Source organism: Dicentrarchus labrax, unplaced genomic scaffold (assembly GCF_905237075.1).
Source record: "Dicentrarchus labrax unplaced genomic scaffold, dlabrax2021, whole genome shotgun sequence".
NCBI lineage: Eukaryota > Metazoa > Chordata > Actinopteri > Moronidae > Dicentrarchus > Dicentrarchus labrax.
In genome coordinates this window covers 27,597,843-27,620,595 of record NW_026136702.1, presented here as the reverse complement: position 1 = coordinate 27,620,595, position 22,753 = coordinate 27,597,843, and the positions used below count along the sequence as shown (strand labels likewise).

At 42.0% G+C, this 22,753-nt stretch overlaps 1 protein-coding gene across 2 annotated transcripts in view; it reads right to left on the bottom strand.

Moving 5' to 3' along the window:
• The window catches only part of thbs3a (thrombospondin 3a), a 34,398-nt gene that overhangs the window by 4,082 nt on the left and 7,563 nt on the right, over positions 1–22,753 (bottom strand). For both annotated transcript variants that reach the window (XM_051422861.1, XM_051422869.1), the window contains 13 exons: positions 12,240–12,377; positions 11,831–11,905; positions 11,428–11,580; positions 10,689–10,799; positions 6,027–6,134; positions 5,760–5,919; positions 5,271–5,389; positions 4,911–4,963; positions 4,611–4,792; positions 4,335–4,513; positions 3,827–3,875; positions 3,533–3,729; positions 3,286–3,458 (listed from right to left, as the gene is read on the bottom strand). In XM_051422861.1, coding sequence (XP_051278821.1) covers positions 3,286–3,458; positions 3,533–3,729; positions 3,827–3,875; positions 4,335–4,513; positions 4,611–4,792; positions 4,911–4,963; positions 5,271–5,389; positions 5,760–5,919; positions 6,027–6,134; positions 10,689–10,799; positions 11,428–11,580; positions 11,831–11,905; positions 12,240–12,377 — 1,697 coding nt within the window. The remainder of the gene's footprint in view (positions 1–3,285; positions 3,459–3,532; positions 3,730–3,826; positions 3,876–4,334; positions 4,514–4,610; positions 4,793–4,910; positions 4,964–5,270; positions 5,390–5,759; positions 5,920–6,026; positions 6,135–10,688; positions 10,800–11,427; positions 11,581–11,830; positions 11,906–12,239; positions 12,378–22,753) is intronic.

Genomic DNA, 22,753 nt, shown 5'->3' with positions numbered 1-22,753 from the left:
GTACTACAGTATCTATAGTACTCTGTACTACAGTATCTTTAGTACTACAGTATCTATAGTACGCTGTACTGCAGTATCTATAGTACTACAGTATCTATAGTACTCAGTACTGCAGTATCTATAGTACTACAGTATCTATAGTACTCAGTACTACAGTATCTATAGTACTCAGTACTGCAGTATCTATAGTACTACAGTATCTATAGTACTCAGTACTACAGTATCTATAGTACTCAGTACTGCAGTATCTATAGTACTACAGTATCTATAGTACTCTATAGTACTCAGTACTGCAGTATCTATAGTACTACAGTATCTATAGTACTCAGTACTACAGTATCTATAGTACTCAGTACTGCAGTATCTATAGTACTACAGTATCTATAGTACTCTGTACAGCAGTATCCATAGTATCCGTGAGTACGCTGTACAGCAGTATCTGTAGTACTCCGTACTACAGTATCTATAATACTCTGTACTGCAGTATCTATAGTACTACAGTATCTATAGTACGCTGTACTACAGTATCTATAGTACGCTGTACTGCAGTATCTATAGTACTACAGTATCTATAGTACTCTGTACAGCAGTGTCTATAGTACTACAGTATCTATAGTACACTGTACTACAGTATCTTTAGTACTACAGTATCTATAGTACAGTGTACTACAGTATCTTTAGTACTACAGTATCTATAGTACTCAGTACTACAGTATCTATAGTACTACAGTATCTATAGTACTCAGTACTACAGTATCTATAGTACTACAGTATCTATAGTACTCTGTACAGCAGTATCTATAGTACTACAGTATCTATAGTACTCTGTACTGCAGTATCTATAGTACTACAGTATCTATAGTACTCTGTACAGCAGTATCTATAGTACTACAGTATCTATAGTACTCTGTACTGCAGTATCTATAGTACTACAGTATCTATAGTACTCTGTACAGCAGTATCTATAGTACTACAGTATCTATAGTACTCTGTACTGCAGTATCTATAGTACTACAGTATCTATAGTACTCTGTACTGCAGTATCTATAGTACTACAGTATCTATAGTACTCTGTACTGCAGTATCTATAGTACTACAGTATCTTTAGTACTACAGTATCTATAGTACTCTGTACTACAGTATCTTTAGTACTACAGTATCTATAGTACACTGTACTCCAGTATCGATAGTACACTGTACTACAGTATCTTTAGTACTACAGTATCTATAGTACTCTGTACTACAGTATCTTTAGTACTACAGTATCTATAGTACACTGTACTACAGTATCTATAGTACACTGTACAGCAGTATCCATAGTATCCGTAGTACGCTGTACAGCAGTATCTGTAGTACTCCGTACTACAGTATCTATAATACTCTGTACTGCAGTATCTATAGTACTACAGTATCTATAGTACGCTGTACTACAGTATCTATAGTACGCTGTACTGCAGTATCTTTAGTACTACAGTATCTATAGTACTCTGTACAGCAGTATCTTTAGTACTACAGTATCTATAGTACTCTGTACTACAGTATCTTTAGTACTACAGTATCTATAGTACGCTGTACTGCAGTATCTATAGTACTACAGTATCTATAGTACTCAGTACTGCAGTATCTATAGTACTACAGTATCTATAGTACTCAGTACTGCAGTATCTATAGTACTCAGTACTGCAGTATCTATAGTACTACAGTATCTATAGTACTCAGTACTACAGTATCTATAGTACTCAGTACTGCAGTATCTATAGTACTACAGTATCTATAGTACTCTATAGTACTCAGTACTGCAGTATCTATAGTACTACAGTATCTATAGTACTCAGTACTACAGTATCTATAGTACTCAGTACTGCAGTATCTATAGTACTACAGTATCTATAGTACTCTGTACTACAGTATCTTTAGTACTACAGTATCTATAGTACTCTGTACTACAGTATCTTTAGTACTACAGTATCTATAGTACTCTGTACTACAGTATCTTTAGTACTACAGTATCTATAGTACACTGTACTCCAGTATCGATAGTACACTGTACTACAGTATCTTTAGTACTACAGTATCTATAGTACTCTGTACTACAGTATCTATAGTACTACAGTATCTATAGTACTCAGTACTACAGTATCTATAGTACTCAGTACTGCAGTATCTATAGTACTACAGTATCTATAGTACTACAGTATCTATAGTACTCAGTACTACAGTATCTATAGTACTCTGTACTACAGTATCTTTAGTACTACAGTATCTATAGTACACTGTACTACAGTATCTTTAGTACTACAGTATCTATAGTACTCTGTACTACAGTATCTTTAGTACTACAGTATCTATAGTACACTGTACTCCAGTATCGATAGTACACTGTACTACAGTATCTTTAGTACTACAGTATCTATAGTACTCTGTACTACAGTATCTATAGTACTACAGTATCTATAGTACTCTGTACTACAGTATCTTTAGTACTACAGTATCTATAGTACACTGTACTCCAGTATCGATAGTACACTGTACTACAGTATCTTTAGTACTACAGTATCTATAGTACTCTGTACTACAGTATCTATAGTACTACAGTATCTATAGTACTCTGTACTACAGTATCTTTAGTACTACAGTATCTATAGTACTCTGTACTCCAGTATCTATAGTACTCTGTACTACAGTATCTTTAGTACTACAGTATCTATAGTACACTGTACTACAGTATCTTTAGTACTACAGTATCTATAGTACTCTGTACTACAGTATCTTTAGTACTACAGTATCTATAGTACACTGTACTCCAGTATCGATAGTACACTGTACTACAGTATCTTTAGTACTACAGTATCTATAGTACTCTGTACTACAGTATCTATAGTACTACAGTATCTATAGTACTCAGTACTGCAGTATCTATAGTACTACAGTATCTATAGTACTCTGTACTACAGTGTCTTTAGTACTACAGTATCTATAGTACACTGTACTACAGTATCTTTAGTACTACAGTATCTATAGTACTCTGTACTACAGTATCTTTAGTACTACAGTATCTATAGTACACTGTACTCCAGTATCTTTAGTACTACAGTATCTATAGTACTCTGTACTCCAGTATCTATAGTACTCTGTACTACAGTATCTTTAGTACTACAGTATCTATAGTACACTGTACTACAGTATCTTTAGTACTACAGTATCTATAGTACTCTGTACTCCAGTATCTCTGTATTTGTACGAGTATATACTGCTATAGTGAGTCACTCGAGGTCCTGGTCTTACCTGATGTAGCCCACCTGCGGCCGGTGGCTGAGCTGCCAGCGGTACGAGGTTCTGTCCTTCCAGCCGACGTTTCGAGGATCCTTCCAGAGCAGCGTCGCCTCTCCAGGTGTGTCTCCAGTGTGCCACAGAGCGTTCCTCAGGAACTCTCCGGGTCCGGTCCGAGACTTCACCGCCTGCAGGACGCACAGAGGGTTCATTATTCATCCTGAGTGCAGTAGAGTCCACTAGAGTGCAGTAGAGTACAGACCTTGAGCTGCAGGGCGGGCTGGGCCGTGGCTCTGAAGGGGAGGGACTGCCAATAGGTCTGCTCTGTCTGTTTCCACATCACCACGTAGAAACTGGACGAGTCCTGGTACCCGAAGATGAAGCCGGCGTAGTCATCGTCTGTTATCGTGTTGACGTGAAACGTCCCCTCAAAGTCGACACCGTTAAATGCCGTGTAGCCTGCAGACAAACAGAGGAGGACAGGGTCTACACTCAGACCAGGAGCAGACCTAAGCTGGGTCCTGGATTTAATAAAGATTCTAGCAAAACCACGTACCCACTGCTAGACCAGGATCACTGTTCATGGTCTGGACTATCTCCATACCCTGGAGTCCAAACACAGGGAGTTCATCATTAAGGACGGCTTAATGAACGTACAGACAGAAAAATATCAAAGACTTAACATCAAGTTGCTCGCTGACGTTATGGCTAATAAATTATTATCTGAGTGGATATATTAGTTGGCTAACATTAGCTTTCCCAGCTAACGTGATCCATGATACTAACTTATGTATTCTGATTTTAGCCAACAATAAATGATGCTAACAATACAAAGCTAATGATAGCTTTCTATTAGCCAAGAGCTTTGTGAGGCATGGGCATCCAGCTAGCTAACTGTAGCTAAGCTAACTGGGGTTGTCCAGCTGGTTGTTGGCTACGTTCAGTGTTTGTCGCTGTTGGCCAACGTCCAGGATGATGCAACAGGACGCTGACTGCAGTTCACTGAACGGCCACTGGTCTATCAACAGCAGTGCTCATGTTAGAGAGGAGAGGTCGAAGGTCACCTGGTTGAGAACCACCCAGTTGGGGTCGATCTGGGCGTCGCCCTCTGGGTCCAGGATCACGGTCTGATAGGCTCTGAAGTCTGTCAGAGTGACCTCAGCGCTCTCCGGACACACGTCGATCAAATCCATCACTGCATCGTTATCAAAGTCGTTCTCACAGACGTCTCCAACGCCGTTCACTGAGAGACAGACAGACAGACAGACAGACAGACAGACAGTTGGTGTTTGTTCTCTGCTGCTGGTTCTTACAATTCTTGAGGTTTTTCAGACCGTTACCGTCTGAGTCTTTCTGGTTGGGGTTGACGATGAGTCGGCAGTTGTCATAGTCGTCGAGGACGCCGTCGTTGTCGTCGTCGTGGTCGCAGTCGTCACCGAGGCCGTCGTTATCGGAGTCCAGCTGCGAGCTGTTGGGGATGTCTGGACAGTTGTCTCTGCTGTCCTGGTGACCATCTCCGTCCCTACAGGGGTCAGATTCCTGTGAGTGTTTGTGTGTATGTGTGTGAGTGTGTGCGCGTGTGCGTGTGCGTGTGTGAGTGTGTGTGTGTGTGTGTGTGTGTGTGTGTGTATGTGTCATACATGTCCTGGTTGGTGTCACAAACGTCTCCCACAAGGTCATTGTCGACGTCGGTCTGAGAAACAGAGAGCTTAATGAGCAGCAGAAAATTATTATTATTAAATTCAAATCATTAAATCATCAGTTTACATGTATGAGTAGATCACTTTAGTTATTAAAGGTTTTTATGGATTATTGATGTTGATTGATTGATCATACAGAACAGACAACTGAGAGGAATTTATCATAAAAACATCTTTAGAAATAAAAAGCTCCTCCAGCTGACAATCTGAGCATCATTGATCCTCACTCACAATACGAGACCACACCCACCCCAAACTCTGTCTGTCTGTCTGTCTGTCTGTCTGTCTGTCTGTCTGTACCTGCATGGGATTGCTGAGTTCAGGACAGCTGTCACAGGCATCTCCCACTCCGTCTCTGTCTCTGTCGGTCTGCATCGGGTTCGGTACCTTCGGACAGTTATCCAGAACGTTGGGAATCCCTGAACACACCGATTTACCGGGTCAGACACACGCAGTGTACAGGTGATGTAGCTAGGTAGCTAGCATTTTGCTGGCATTAGCTAACCTAAAATGTGACTATATAATATAATAATACAATACAACCATATCCAATAAGTGGTTGTCTTTCCAACATAGATTAGCTTAGCATAGCATATCTAAGTACAGAAAAGGAGGAAGTTGCTCAACTGTTATTGGAGCACAGAGCCTAAAGGGGCGGGGCTTAGGAAGGAAACCAAAATGCTCTTCAGACTCCACTTCAACAGTTTGACGAGCATGTCCAATAATCAATATAATAAATACATGAAGTTGTTCAGTAAACGTGTGTTCAGAGGACACGTCGTCTCTTACCGTCCCCGTCGATATCCTGGTCGCAGGCGTCTCCCTGTCCGTTGCTGTCGGTGTCTTTCTGGTCGCTGTTGGGGACGTTGGGACAGTTGTCACAGGCGTCTCCGAACGAGTCGCTGTCCGAGTTCTGCTGGTCTTTGTTTGGGACCAAACGGCAGTTATCCTGAGGGACAAATGACGCGTCATGTCACATGATCACATGTCTCTCACACACACACACACACACACACACTCTTACACACACACACACACACACACACACTGTCTGACCTCCACGTTTTTGATGCCGTCTCCGTCTGCGTCCTCATCGCACTGATCTCCGATCCCGTCGTTGTCGGCGTCCTCCTGACCAGAGTTTGGTGTAAACATGCAGTTGTCCTGGTGAACGGAGACAGACGGTCACGCTCACAGTCAATCAGAAACCAGGATAGAGGAAGGTGACGTCATGTGAGACAAACATCACAACATTTAGGGCGAGACTTCCTGTGGCGGGGGGTTTGCTGATGTATGAATGAACTTTAACGATGTGGTTCTGTTCTGTGGTGTCACAAACTGAGCTTAAAGTCAGAAATAAAGCAATGAGTGAGCTGAATGTCTGTATGCTGAATACTGTGTGTGTATTTACATTAAATCTGTCTGTATAAATGATTGATTTATAATTATTATTGTTCTCCAATGAGATTTTAAATGGTAAATGTGTTATGTGTTACCAGGGTCTATACTGCAGTCAGCCACCAGGGGGAGGTAGAGAAAGGCTATACTGCAGTCAGCCACCAGGGGGAGGTAGAGAGAGAGAGAGAGTCTATACTGCAGTCACCCACCAGGGGGAGATAGATAGAGAGAGAGAGAGAGAGAGAGACAGAGAGTCTATACTGCAGTCAGCCACCAGGGGGCGAGAGAGAGAGAGTCTATACTGCAGTCAGCCACCAGGGGGAGGTAGAGAGAGAGAGTCTATACTGCAGTCAGCCACCAGGGGGAGGTATAGAGAGAGAGAGAGTATATACTGCAGTCAGCCACCAGGGGGAGATGGAGAGAGAGAGAGAGAGAGAGAGAGAGTCTGTACTGCAGTCAGCCACCAGGGGGAGAGAGAGAGAGAGTCTATACTGCAGTCAGCCACCAGGGGGAGATAGAGATGGTTATTGGGGAGCTGTGGTCTTTCTATGGCTGCGTTTCATTCATTCAATTCAATTCAATTCAATTTTATTTGTATAGCCCCAATTCATAACAGAAGTTATCTCAGGACACTTTTCAAATAGAGCAGGTCTAGACCGAACTCTTTATAACATTAATTACAGAGACCCAACAGTACCACCATGAGCAAGACCTTGGAAACAAGGGCAAGGAAACACTGCCTGTTAAAAGGCAGAAACCTAGGAGAGATCCTCCGGCTCTAGGTGGGTGGTCGTCTGCCTCGACCAGTTGGGGTGAAAGAGAGAGAGAGAGAGACAGAGAGAGAGAGACAGACAGACAGACAGACAGACAGACAGGTGCACAGCAACAACAGTATTGGCAATGGCAGTCTAGCAGGACCATGGCAGGAGGCTCCACCAGGATCGATAAGAACCTGCGAGACGAGAAAGCACAAGAACTCCGGGGAAGAAGTGAAGTTAATAACATGCATTAATGGAACATGAATGAGTGCAGAAAGAGAGAGGAAGGGAGGAGCTCAGTGCACCATGGGAAATCCCCCGATAGTCTAGGCCTATAGCAGCATAACTAAGGGATGGTTCAGGACTCACCTGATCCAGCCCTAACTATAAGCTTTATCAAAGAGGAACATCTTAAGCCTACTCTTGAATGTGGAGAGGGTGTCTGCCTCCCGAACCACAACTGGAAGCTGGTTCCACAGGAGAGGAGCTTGGTAACTGAAGGCTCTGGCTCCTGTTCTACTTTTAGAGACTATAGGAACCACAAGTAGCCCAGCATTCAGAGAACGTAGTGTTCTAGAGGGGTAATAGGGTACTATGAGCTCTTTAAGATATGAAGGGGCCTGACCATGAAGAGCTTTATAGGTGAGGAGGAGGATTTTAAATTCTATTCTACATTTTACAGGGAGCCAGTGCAGAGAAGCTAGTACAGGAGAGTGATCTCTTTTTCTAGTTCATGTCAGTACTCGTGCTGCAGAGTTCTGAATTAATTGGAGCGTTTTAATGGACTTATTGGGGCAACCTGATAATAAAGAGTTGCAGTAATACAGCCTTGAAGTAACAAATGCATGGATTAGTTTTTCTGCATCTGTCTGTGATAGTATGTGTCTAATTTTTCTAATATTACGTAAATGAAAGAAGGCAGTCCTAGAGGTCTGCTTTATGTGGGAGTTAAATGACAAATCCTGATCAAAGATAACTCCAAGATTCCTGACAGTGGTGCTAGGGGCCAAGGTAATGCCATCTAGAGTAACTATATCTTTAGACAATGATTCTCTAAGGTTTTTGGGGCCAAGAACAAGAATTTCTTTTTTTTCTGAGTTTAACATCAGAAAATTGCAGGTCATCCAGGATTTTATGTCCTTAAGACATGTTTGTAATTTAGATAATTGATTAATTTCATCAGGCTTAACTGATAGATATAACTGCGTATCATCTGCATAACAGTGAAAGTTAATGGAGTGATTCCTAATAATGTTGCCTAAAGGGAGCATATATAAAGTAAATAGTATTGGTCCAAGTACAGAACCTTGTGGAACTCCATGACTAACTATGGTATTTATTGAAGATTCATCGTTAACATGTACAAACTGCGAACGATCTGATAAATATGACTTAAACCAGCTTAGTGCGGTTTCTTTAATGCCAATTAGATGCTCAAAAGAATATCATGGTCAATAGTGTCAAATGCAGCACTAAGATCTAATAATACAAGTACAGAGACAAGTCCATTGTCAGAAGCAATCAGAAGGTCATTATTAACTTTAACCAGAGCTGTCTCTGTGCTATGATGAACTCTAAATCCTGACTGAAAATCCTCAAATAAACTATTGTTATGTAGAAAGTCACACAACTCTTTGGCGACTACTTTCTCCAGAATCTTAGAGAGGAAGGGGAGATTAGAAATCGGTCTATAGTTGGCTAAAACCCCCTGGGTCAAGAGTGGGCTTTTTAAGAAGGGGTTTAATTACAGCTACTTTAAAGGACTGTGGTAAATATCCTGATAATAAAGAAAGATTAATCATATCCAGTAAAGAAGTGCCAATTAAGGGAACAACTTCTTTAAGTAGCCTAGTTGGGATCGGGTCTAACACACAGGTTGATGGCTTCGATGAAGAAATGATTGAAGTTAACTGATGAAGATCGATAGCAGAAAAACAGTCTAAATATATATCTGAGTTTACATTGACAGAAGTCCCTGAACTTGGAGAGCCACTGGTAACTGTTGATGGCAGTTGGTGATTAATTTTCTCTCTAATAGTAATAATTTTATTATAGAAGAAGCTCATGAAGTCATTGCTACTTAAGTTTATGGGGATATGTGGCTCAATAGAGCTGTGACTCTCTGTCAGCCTGGCTACAGTGCTGAAGAGGAACCTAGGGTTGTTCTTATTTTCTTCTATTAGTGCTGAGTAATAGGCTCCTCTGGCATTACGGAGGGCCTTTCTATAAGTTTTAAGATTATCTTGCCAATTTGAGCGATATTCTGATAATTTGGAAGAGTGCCATTTCCTTTCAGATTTCCTAGCTATTTGCTTTAACTGGCGGGTTTGGTGGTTATACCAAGGTGCTAGTCTCCTATGTTTTAATAATTTCCTTTTTATAGGAGCGATAGAGTCTAATGTTGATCGTAGTGAGCCTGCAGCACTATCAACAAGATTATCAATTTCAGAGGGACTAAAGTCGTTATAGGACTCTGTTAAATTCAGACATGGCATTGAATTAAACACTGAAGGAATCTCCTCCTTAAATTTAGCTACAGCACTGTCAGATAGACATCTGCTGTAGGAAGTTTTGCCTAATGGCTTATAATCTAATAGTATGAATTCAAAAGTTACTAAATAATGGTCAGATAGGAAAGGATTATGTGGGAAGACTATTAAATGTTCAATATCAATGCCATATGATAAAACAAGGTCAAGAGTGTGATTAAAACAATGAGTTGTTTATTTACATTCTGACAGAAGCCAATTGAGTCTATCAATGATATAAATGCGTTACTAAGGCTGTCATTGTCAACATCCACATGAATATTAAAATTAAAATCACCTACAATAATTACTTTATCTGATTTAAGGACTAAACTTGATAAAAACTCTGAGAATTCAGATATAAAATCAGAGTACGGTCCAGGAGCATGGTACACTATAACAAATAGAACTGGCTGCAGTGTTTTCCAGTTTGGGTGAGAAAGACTAAGAACAAGGCTTTCAAATGAATTATAATTTAGTTTAGGTTTAGGGTCCATTAAAACGCTCGAATCATATATGGCTGCCACTCCACCTCCTCGGCCAGTGCCTCGAGGAATGTGAGTATTAATATGACTGGGGGGGGGTGGATTCATTTAGGCTAACATACTCCTCGTGGGACAACCAGGTCTCAGTAAGACAAAGTAAATCAATATCATAATCTACCCATTAGTAGTTCCACTTCCCCTCGTTCACTTACCCTCAGCCCTTGGTATGACCTAACAGCATACGTCGCACGGAGGCCACTTGGAGCGCGGAGGGAAAGTGGGCGGGGGAGGAGTGGGGGATTTAAATGAAACGCACTTGCCCTTACTCGGCGTTATAGCGGCAATGACGTAAACTGCAATGCATTGTGGGTGATATCCCCCTCGGAGTGACCATCGTTGTTCAGTCGCTCCCTCAGCCCTCCGAGGGTCCATCTCACCAAGTTCACTTCAGTTTTCCAGACAACGAGTGAACGACTAATGAAACGCAGCCTTTATGTGGACGGACAGGATGTGATGATTATGATGATGATAAAGATGAAGATGTCTGACCTGTTTGCAGTGTTTATCGTTGTCCATGCAGGGCAGAGAGCGGTCAGGATACCCGTCGATGTCCGTGTCTGTTCCACATGTGTTACCATTACCAGCCCAACCCACGTTACACTGCGCACACACACACACACACACACACACACACACACACAGTCAATATGAGTGAATGGATGGAGGAAGGTCTGTTCATTTAAACCATATTAAAGAGAAAATCACAACATATGTCCTTTCTGACGCGGAGCCACCAGACTCCTTTGATAAAAACAGTCATTTTATTTTGAAGTTGACACAGACTTCCTGCTCTACCGCTGCCTCCATCTGTTGGTGTGTCTGTGTTATTGTGTGACTGTGGAGTTTTAACACATTAACGTGGATCCAAACTATCGTTAGTCACTGCAGATGGAGGCAGCAGGAGACCAGAAACTTCTGTGTTCTGTGAGGTAAAATGAGTGGTTTTGTAAAAGGAGTCTGGTGGCTTTCGAGAGCGTAGATGGATCCTGTGAGCGAGGTAAAGTGGTGAACGGATTCCAAACACAACAAACACTGAAACGATTTCAGATCATTTCTTGTATTTCTGTTAAAAAGCTTGAGAGTTTGTGATTCCAATGTAGACAATCCCTTCCTGTCCTCCATGTAAGCAGTTATTATGGGCTGTTATTAAACCTGTGATTAACATAATAATGCAGGCTGATATGCAGAATGTGGTTATATGGCAGATTGCTTTGAGTCCAGTACTCACCCTGCAGGCCACCTCTCCGTTCCTCTCCATGGTGCAGTGCGCATTGGTGTCACAGGGGTTAAAGGTCAACGCAGCACACGACTTCCTGGGGTAGCAACCTGATGTCTGGTTGCCGAGGAAACCGGGTTTACAGCCGCCGCACTTATATGAACCCTGAGAGGACAAGACGTGTGTTACAGCAGAGTGTCCACTGGGGGCGCCGCCTCACTGCTGACAGTACTATACTGTATATATAGTATACACAGTATATGTTTATACTGTGTATATATACTGTGTATATATACGTACACACACATATATAGCTTATACATTATATATACAGTATATACTGTAGCCTATATATATATATATATATATATATACTGAATATATATCAGTGTGTATTTGCGAACATGAAACTCACCACAGTGTTGATGCACACAGAGTTTGATACACAGGCGTCGGGGAGATCCAAACATTCATCAATATCTACACAGTCCTGAGACAGAGAGACAGAGAGACAGACAGACAGAGAGACAGACAAGTGAGTGAGCAACAAGAACCAGTGTTTAAAGGTTCCTGTTGGTGGATGAAGGTGAACAGTCCTCCTGATGGTTCCTCTGACCTACAGGTGGCGCTAACACACCAACATCTGCTGCAACAGCCAATAATATCAGACAGAGAAGAAGACTGCAGCCAGTACACATGGAAACAATGTTCAAAATGCAGAAGGAAGGAGATGTTGTTGTTGTTGTTGTTGTTGTTGTTGTTGTTGTTGACGACATATTAACTGTACACAGAGGCACAGATATAATGGTTGTTGTTTATCTGACCTGTCTGTGCGTCTTGGCATAGTCCAGTCCGGTTCCAGCCAGCGGTGCTCCCCAGAGGCCCGGAGGGCAGGGCTGACAGCTGAACCCCCCCACAGTGTTCACACAGGCTTCAGGAGAGAAACATGGCTGCAGCTCACACTGAGAGAGAGAGAGAGAGAGAGAGAGAGAGAGAGAGAGAGAGAGAGAGATATTGTGGTATTGATGGAATCCTCAACAAAATGATCAAATACTCAGACCATAAAATCAGATTGGCTATACTAAAACTATTCAATACTATTCTGTCAACTGGAGCTTTTCCAGACATCTGGAACAAAGGTTTAATAACCCCAATTCATAAATCCGTAAATAAATATGATCCAAATAACTACAGAGGAATATGTGTCTCCAGTAACCTGGGAAAAATATTCTGCAACATCATTAATAAATGACTTGTCAACTTTCTTCTCAACAATATTCTGCATAAATGCCAAATTGGTTTCTTGCCAAATTGATGCACAACGGACCATATATTTACCCTCCAGACTTTAATTGATCAAGAATTAAGAAAAGAAAGGTATATGCATGTTTCGTTGACCTCATAAAAGCCTTTGATTCCATCTGGCACAAGGGCCTTTTCTATAGGCTACTTGAAAGTGGCATTGGAGGAAAAACATATGATCTGATTAAGAACATGTATACAAAAAGTGAATGTGCCGTAAAGATTGGAAACAAACAAACAGCGTTCTTCTCCCAGGGCCGGGGAGTCAGGCAGGGATGCAATCTCAGTCCAGTTCTCTTCAATCTATATATCAATGAATTAGCGAACCAACTAGAGCGTTCCACGGCACCTGGCCTCACCCTGAACGACACAGAGATCAGAGGTCTGCTATATGCAGATGATTTAGTGTTGCTTTCACCTACTAAAGAAGGTTTGCAGCAGCACCTTAATCTCCTGCAGAGATTTTGTCAGACCTGGGCCCTGACAGTAAACACAGCAAAGACTAAGATAATGATCTTTCAGAAACAATACAGAAATCAGGTTACACACAATTTCTATTTAGACACCACTAAATTACAACATACAAAAAACTACACTTACCTTGGCCTCAACATTACATACACAGGAAACCTCAACATGGCTGTGAAAGATCTGAGGGACAAAGCAAGGAGAGCTTTCTATGCAATAAAGAGAAACATTAAAATCTATATTCCAATCCAAATCTGGCTTAAAATTTTCCAATTTGTACTAGAACCAATAACTCTATATGGCAGCGAAATTTGGGGACCAAAACTAAATAATGCATTTGACAAATGGGACAAAACAATCATAGAATCTTTCCACAGCGAGTTCTGTAAGAGCATCCTGCAGGTGCAGAGAAAAACACCAAATAATCTGTGCAGAGCGGAGCTCGGTCAATACCCCCTCCTACTAAAAATACAGAAAAGATCAATTCAATTTTACAATCACTTAAAATCAGTTAACCCCCAGACATACCATCACAAAGCCCTAACAGGAGCTGAAACCAGAGAAGAGTCCCCTCAGCCAGACTGGTCCTGAGGCTCTCTGCAGTAACATGTCCCCAACAGCCTCAGGACAGCAACACCAACTCAATCAGACCAAACCAAATTATCAACAAGCAAAAAGAAAAATATATTGAACACTGGAAAGAAACGACCAAAACACAAAGTAAATTACAATGTTATCTGACCCTAAAAAGAGAATTCACACTGGCAAATTCCCTCAGCACAATAAAATTCCTAAATTAAGAAAAATGTTGACAATGTACAGACTGAGTGAACACAGCCTGGCCATAGAAACGGGTCGCCACAGACAGAACTGGCTACCAGAAGAGGAGAGACTCTGCTCCCAGTGTGACAGAGGACAGGTAGAGACAGAGCTGCACTTTCTAACCTCATGCCCTAAATTCTAAACTTTAAGAGAAAAACAATTCGCAAACATTTCCCAAATATACCCCGAATTCAAATTATTATCAGACACACAGAAACTCCCCTATTTACTGGGAGAAATGCCCAAAAGTCAAATTATTGCAGCAAAATATGTCTCCTCATGCCACGAACTGAGGACGACCAGTGGAAACTCTGTAAATGTATAAAATAATTGATTGTTTTAGTTTTTTTTTTTTTAATAATATATATACACACACACTCTCTTACACACACACACACACATACACGTTTACAGTTTTATCTATCTATTTAATTTTAATATATTTTAATATTATATATATTTTATTTAATAATTTGTTATTACTGTTACATTGACAACAGACTACTTGTTTTAACTGTAGTTACTTTACTACTGTTTTAATGACATTTTTAGTTAAAACTGAACACAAACTGATTGATTGATTGTAATTAATTACTAATTGACTGAGATTGATTGATTGTGACTGTGATTGTGATTGAGTCAATCATAGTTACAGTATTACCAACAGTATAGATTATAATTAATTTATTGTAAATATTGTTTTCCTTTATTGTTATTATTATTTTTAAATTCCAAACGCTTGCTTTGGCAATATGTACAGTGTTACGTCATACAGAGAGAGAGAGAGAGAGAGACAGAGAGAGAGAGAGAGAGAGACAGAGAGAGAGACAGAGAGAGAGAGACAGAGAGAGAGAGACAGAGATTACATATCAATATATACTCAAAATCAATATGTCCCTACCAGAGATGGGGTAAACAAGGCCATTGAGGATATCAATATGATATTTCATAAGGCAGCTATTAGGGCTGACCTCATAAAGCAAAGACGGAGACCTGTTAAAAGGCAAAATACTGACAAATGGTTTGATCAAGAATGCAAAACAATCAACATCGCCAACCGAACAACCCAGCCCTGCGCGTTCGATACAATGAAATTTTAAATACATATAAATACACAATTAGGATCAAAAAACAAAATTATACCCAATTGAAACTGGAAGATATTGAGAATGCCATTAACCAAAATCAATTCTGGGATATGTGGAACAAGTTCAACACAAAGCAACAGCAGGCATTTCCCATCCAAAATGGTGACATCAGGAGATAACATTTTCAAAATCTGTACAAAGACATACCAATCAATCAAATCAATTCAGATCAGTGTATTATGAAAGAAAAACTCCAAAAATTAGAAAAAACAATTAAAGACAACCAAAACCCCCTTGATTTAGAAATTACTTGGGAAGAAATAACCACACAGATCAAATGTCTGAGGCCAAGAAAAGCTTGTGGTCCAGACAGCATTAGAAACAAAATACTCAAAAGCAGCACCCCAGAAATGCAGTGTGCAGTGTTACATTTGTTCAATGTTATACTACAGGCAGGATGTTTTCCCAGCATCTGGTGCAAAGGGCTCATTTCCCCCATTCATAAGAGTGGGGACAAATCAGACCCTAATAACTACCGTGGCATCTGTGTCAGCAGCTGTCTAGGTAAACTATTCTGTAGTATTCTTAATACAAGAATACTAGATTTCCTTGAGGATCAGTTAATCTTAAGTAAAAGTCAGATTGGCTTCCTCCCAAAACACCGCACCACCGACAGTGTATATAGCCTTCACACTTTAATCAACAAACAGGTACAACAAACTAAGAATGGAAAAATATTCACCTGCTTTACTGATTTCAAGAAAGCTTTGGACTGTATTTGGCATGAAGTGCTCTATTACAGACTTTAAACTGTGGTATAGGTGGCAAAATGTATGATCTGGTTAAATCAATGTATTTGGAAAACATGTGTGCGGTTAAAACTGGAGACAAACTAACTGATTTCTTCCCTCAGAGAAGAGACGTTCCACAGGGTTGCAATCTAAGTCCGACTTTATTTAATGTGTATATAAATGAACTGGCTGTTGAGTTAGATAAATGTGCTGCTCCGGGCCTCTCCCTCCTAGATAGAGAGGTAAAGTCTCTGTTTTATGCTGATGACCTTGTTCTACTGTCTCCTACTGAACAAGGACTACAGCTACAGCTGGACGTAGTAGAAAAGTACTGTCAGAACTGGGCCCTGGCAGTAAACATGAAGAAAACCAATGTCATAATGTTTACCATCAATAATCATGTCATTGAACACAGCATGAGTTATACCTACCTTTGTATAACCATAACAGCATCAGGGAGTTTCAACATGGCAGTGAATGCACTAAAAGAAAAAGCTCGAAGAGCTCTATATGCAATTAAGAGAAAATGTTATAATTTCCATATTCCAATAAAAATCTGGCTTAAAATATTTGATAGTGTCATCCAGCCCATTGCGCTGTACGGTAGTGAAGTATGGGGTCCACTCAGTCATCAGAGCTTTACCTGTTGGGACAAACATCCAACAGAATCTCTACATGCAGAATTCTGCAGATACATTTTACACGTACACAGAAACACACCAACAAATGCATGTAGAGCAGAATTAGGCAGATACCCACTGATAATTAACATTCAGAAGAGAATGCTCAACTTCTTTAACCACCTGAAATCCAGCCCCAGAGACACCCTCCACTCCAAAGCCCTCCAAACCCAAGAGCTGAGCCCAGAAAAGAGTCCCCTATGTCAGTTGGTACTGAGGCTAACTGCCCCCTCTCAGACACACTCTGACCAGCCTCACAACAACACTGCTCTACAAACAGTAATCAGAGTAAATGATAGCACAATGTAAAGAAAGCTATCTGGACCATTGGGAAGAAACAACTAAAAGCCAAAGTAGATTGGAATGTTATCTTGCCCTTAAAAGAGATTATGAATGAGCAGAATATCTCTCTACTGTCAGAGATAGAAAGCAGAGACAGATCCTAACCAAGTACAGGCTCAGTGACCACAAACTGCCAATCCAAACAGGAAGACACAAAACATCATGGCAACCAAAAGAAAACAGAAAATGTGGTCACTGTTGGACAGGTGAGGTTGAGACAGAGATGCACTTTCTCCTACAATGTACAACATTAAATAATACTAGAAACATTAATTTAAGTTCAGCTCTTTGGTTCCAGATTTCAAAGAGCTGAACGACCTCTCCACATTAAAAATACTCCTCAGAGAAGGAGAGCGGGCACACCTTGCTGCCCAGTATGTATTAACATGCCACAACCTGAGGGACACACGCACACACACACACACACACACACTGTATATAACTAATATAATGTTCATAATGTATATATCTTTGATTTATTGTATTTTATTTGAATACTTTGCTTTGGCAATATTGTTTTTTAAAAAACTTTCATGCCAATAAAGCCCATATTGAATTTGAATTTGAAGACAGAGAGAGAGACAGAGACAGAGAGACAGAGAGAGACAGAGAGAGAGACAGAGAGAGAGAGACAGAGAGAGACAGAGAGAGAGAGAGAGAGAGACAGAGAGAGAGAGACAGAGAGAGAGACAGAGAGACAGAGAGAGAGAGAGAGAGAGACAGAGAGAGACAGAGAGACAGAGAGAGAGAGAGAGAGAGACAGAGAGAGAGACAGAGAGAGACAGAGAGAGAGAGAGAGAGAGAGAGAGAGAGACAGAGAGAGAGATTTTTTTTTTTTTGATTTTTGAACAATACTTTATTTACATTTAACTAACTGTAACAAACAGTTACACAATCAATAGATCAGTTGAGGAAGGATGTGAACTTTAACTCTCCACCGGTCACCCGGCACAACAGCTCCTCATGAGCCCACTGCTGCTCAAACACATCTGTATTCCCTGTGACCCTGTGGAAGCAAAACTCCAGCCTCAGTCTGGCCTTCACATTGTACCTCCACAGGGTCACAGGGTCAAGGGTCGGCCCACCCTGCAGTCTGTCCCTACGAGTCAGGTATATCGACATTTTAGCCTCACCAATTAAAAAGTTTAGGAGTCGACACTTTACTTTTTCTGTTTTTTTAAAACCGACTCCACAAATAAAAACAGGGGCAGTAAAAATGACACCAAATAGATTAAAAACACGAGTTAAAACGTTAAAAATGTCTGCCAATCTCCTGCACTCAGTAAAAACATGGAAAATGTTCTCAGTCAGTCCACAGAATGGGCACTCCTTTACAACACTGTGATTAAGAACAGATAAAAAGGCATTGGTGGCAATGGCACCATGTAAAATCCTCCACTGGAGATCTCCAGTTCTTTTTTTTAGGAGGTTTGTATAATGTTCTCCACTGGGGGCTCAGCCCACCCAGCCTCTCAGTCCACACACACTGCGCTCTGTCACACAGGCGAGTTTTGTGGATAGTTTTTACACAGTTTGTGTACAGAGTTTTTTTGTCAGTCTTGTGTAGGCTCAATGTACTCCCATCATTGTGTCTCAGGAGGGGGCCGCTGAGCTCTGTGAAACCAGGGCACAAGTAGATCTCGGGATAAGGGTCTGTGGGGTCCGGCTCAGCCTCTCCCCTGCCGTATTTGAGGAGAAGGATTCTCTCCTTCTCCGTCAGCCTCCTCCTCCAGAGCTCTAGGCTCCTCTGCGTCAGCCGGACAGAGCGCACCCCCAGCACAGAGCCCAGAGAGTGGACATCTGTGAGCTCTGGTCCTGCTGCATCTATCAGTTGTTTGAGGCAGACAACTCTTGAGCTGCACAGCACCCCCATCAGCCCAGGCACAGTGCTGCAGCACACGTCCATCTTTGCACCACAGATTATAGGCTCCTTTAATAACCAGTGCAGAGAGTTACACTTCTCACTTCTTTTACATTTAAAAAGCCCCCAGGATTTAAAAACACCCTGATAAAAAGGAGGCAACCCACCTAACTTTAAGAATTTAAAATCAGTTAAAAACAGAGCAGCATCCAGCCCCAGGTTATTGACACGCCTGAGTATGCAGCTGGCCACGTCTCTCCACACCAGATCTTCAGGTCCAGTCAGATACTTTTGAATGAACTGGAGCCTGAAGGTGGCTGTCCTGCTAGCCAGGTGGACCAGGCCCTGGCCCCCCTCATCTCTGGATAAAAACAATACAGACTGTGGTATCCAGTGCAATTTGTTCCAGAAGAAATTGACAATCTTCACCTGGATCTGGGCAATGAGACCTGTTGGAGGGTCCAGACAAGCTAACCGGTGCCATAACATGGAGGCCACCAGATTGTTTAAAATTAGGACCCTCCCTCTAAAAGATATTTGTGGGTGAAGCCACCTCCACTTAGCCAGTTTGTTATCTACTGTTTCTAAAATGTTTTCCCAGTTTTTTTTTCCAATGTCGCTGTTCCCAAGATAAATACCGAGATACTTTAAGCCTTCTCTTCTCCATATCAGGCTTTGAGGGAGAACAGGGAGAACAGGGAGAGCCCTCCCGCCATTCACCAACAGCAAGAGCCTCGCTCTTCCTCCAGTTCACCCTCGCAGCCGACACTACAGAAAACTTCTCGATTACAGAATTTAAAACACACACATCCTGTTGATCTTTGATAAAAACAACGACATCGTCAGCATAAGCAGATAAAACAACACTACTGTTAAAACCAGGTAAAAACAGGCCTCTAACAGATGATCTTATCTTTTGTAGGAGGGGTTCCAGGGAGAGTGCATAGAGCATCCCAGACAGGGCACAGCCCTGTCGGACGCCTCTATGCACTCTAAAAGGAGCACACAAGCCACCATTAAACTTTAGCACACTCTCAATGTCACTGTACAACACCTTGATCTTGGCTATGAGACCAGCGCTGAACCCAAACCTCTCCATGACCTTCCAAAGGAAGTCGTGTTCAACGCGGTCAAAAGCCTTTTCTTGATCTAATGAGATCAATCCAGTGTTTATGCCTAATGAACTGGAGACCTCCAAAACATCCCGAATGAGGTAGATATTATCTACCATAGACCTGCCGGGCACACAGTACGTCTGGTCCCGGTGGAGAATCTGCTCCATGGTTCCTTTCAGCCTATTGGCCAGGACTTTGGACAGTATTTTGTAGTCAGTGCAGAGGAGAGAGACAGGACGCCAGTTTCTGATTTCTTGCAAATTGCCTTTCTTGGGCAAGAGGGTAATTACGGCTCTCCGACATGAGAGTGGCATTGACCCAGACACCAGGCTCTCATTAAAAACATCTATGAGGTCATGGGCCAAGATGTCCCAGAAGGCTTTGTAGAACTCTACAGTGAGGCCGTCGATGCCTGGAGCCTTTCGTCCCTGCATGCTCTGCAGTGCCGCGTAGAGCTCTTGTGGAGTCAGTGGGCTGTCGAGCTGCTGGTTAGCCTCTCTAGACACCTGAGGAAGTCCACCACAGACCTCCTCCATCAGTTCTTCGTTCTCCTTGAACTCACTCTCAAACAATGAGGCGTAAAACTCCACAGCTCTTTGCCTTATCAGGCCTGGCTCTGTCAGCTCTTGCCCTGTCTCAGAGAGCAGAGAGTGAATTTGTCTCCTCTGCCCTTGTTTCTTCTCAAGCCCAAAGAAGAAACTCGATGGAGCATCCATCTCCGTGATGTTTTGAACCCGGGACCGGACCAGCGCACCCTGTACTTTAGTGTCCAGCAGGTTGGCTAAAGCCATCTTTTTAGTCTTGAGGATTTCAATATATCCTCGATTTCCTGTGGACTCACTTGTACACTCGAGATCCACAATATCAGTCTCCAGATCTCTGATAGATCTGGTGATGTCGCGTGTGACATTGAGCGTGTGCTGCTGACATAAAAGTTTAATTTGAACCTTTCCATGGTCCCACCACTGCCTCAGACTGACAAACTCGGTTTTTTTCTGTTTAAAATCATTCCAAAAATAACTTAAAGCCTCCTTGAAAGATTTATCAACAGTTAAAACAGAGTTAAAATGCCAATAGGCGCTTTTGGGTAAAATGTTTCTGATAAAAACATTACATAAAACCAAAGAATGATCAGTAAAACCAACTGGTAAAATCTTACACATTTTAACAACACTGACTCTGTGCTTAAAAACATAAAAACGATCAAGTCTGGCCAAAGAGATTCTGTTTTCTCTAACGTGGGACCATGTGTACTGTCTGCAGCCTGTGTGCATCCTTCTCCACACGTCCACCAGGCCATGGGAGGAGACCAGCTGCCTCAAGGCATGCTGGGATACTGGATGAGGCTCTGCATGGTTGCGATCTAAAATCTCATTTTCAGTACAATTAAAATCCCCACCCACAAATAAATAATCCTCCGGGCCACAGCTGTTTAAAATATCATTCATATTTTCAAAGAAGTGTTTCCTCTCTGCACCGTTGTTTGGAGCATAAATGTTGATAAAAACCACATTAAAATGTTCAAAACGAGCTCTGACTAAAAGACACCTCCCCTCCACAACATGCCTGACCTCCAGAGAGGTTGGAGTAAAACCTCTGGAGAACAGGAAGCCCACTCCTCCACTGAGGGTGGTGTTATGGCTTAAAATCAGTTCTCCTTCCCATTCTCTGCTCCAGTCTGCCTCGTTTCCAACATCACTGTGAGTTTCTTGTAGAAACAGAACATCAATATGTTTCATTTTAGCCATTTCAAACACTACTGCTCTCTTTCTTATTTCTCTGGCACCATTGACATTCAGACTGCCCACTTTAAAAACATTCATAATGATGGAGATGTTAAGAACAAGACTAAAAACAATCAATGAAATAAATAAGAATAAAATCCCTACATTCACCATCATTAAAAACTGAGTTGTTTTCTGACTTTAATAATCAGTTTTTTCAGTCTGAATATTTCTTGGTCAGTCAGCTCTGACTCTGCTCTGTGTTTCACAGTATACCTGGCTGAGTTATAGAAACCCTGCATATCAGGGAAGTACTGCTCTAACACTGGCTTCCTCATCCCTTTGGTCTGTTGTAAAAAAGACTTCAGTACATTGGCAGTATACACCTGAGCAGCAGCCTGCTGAGTGTGAGACAGGTCACTGCTGTCAGACACACACCCTTCACTGTCACTGCTGTCAGATAGAGCTGCTCTGTTCTCTGCAGCACTCGGTTTACCGGCCAGACGTCCGGCTTTACCACCCACCTCCACGGTCAACATGCTTCTCCTCTTACTGCGCTGTTTAAGAGGAGCAGACCCCCACCCAGACTCACAGGCCTCCATCTCTTCAGCCTCAGCTACTGTGCTCCCCTCACTCAGCTCACCTGCTAATTTACCTGTCTCACACGACTCACCTACAGCCTCACCTGCCTCTCTCGCCTTACCTGCTTCACACTGTTTACCAACGACCTCAAATCCTTCACACAACTCACCTGTTCTTTTACCTGCCTCACCCAACTCACCTACAACCTCACCTACCTCACCCAACTCACCTACAACCTCACCTACCTCACCCAACTCACCTACAACCTCACCTGCCTCACCCAACTCACCTACAACCTCACCTGCCTCTTTCACCCCACCTGGTTCACCTACCTCTTCTAGTTCACCTGTTACTTTACCTGCCTCACCCACTTCACCAGGAACCTCACCTGCCTCTCCACCGACACCTGTTTCACCCACATCCTCGACCAATTCACCTGCATCTTTATCTAAAATACCACCTGTCACCCCCACCTTACCTGTCACCTCACCCGTTTCCCCTCCCACCTCCTCCCTCTCACTACTCACCTCAGTGCTCCCTCCAGCCTGGCTCTGCATCTCTTC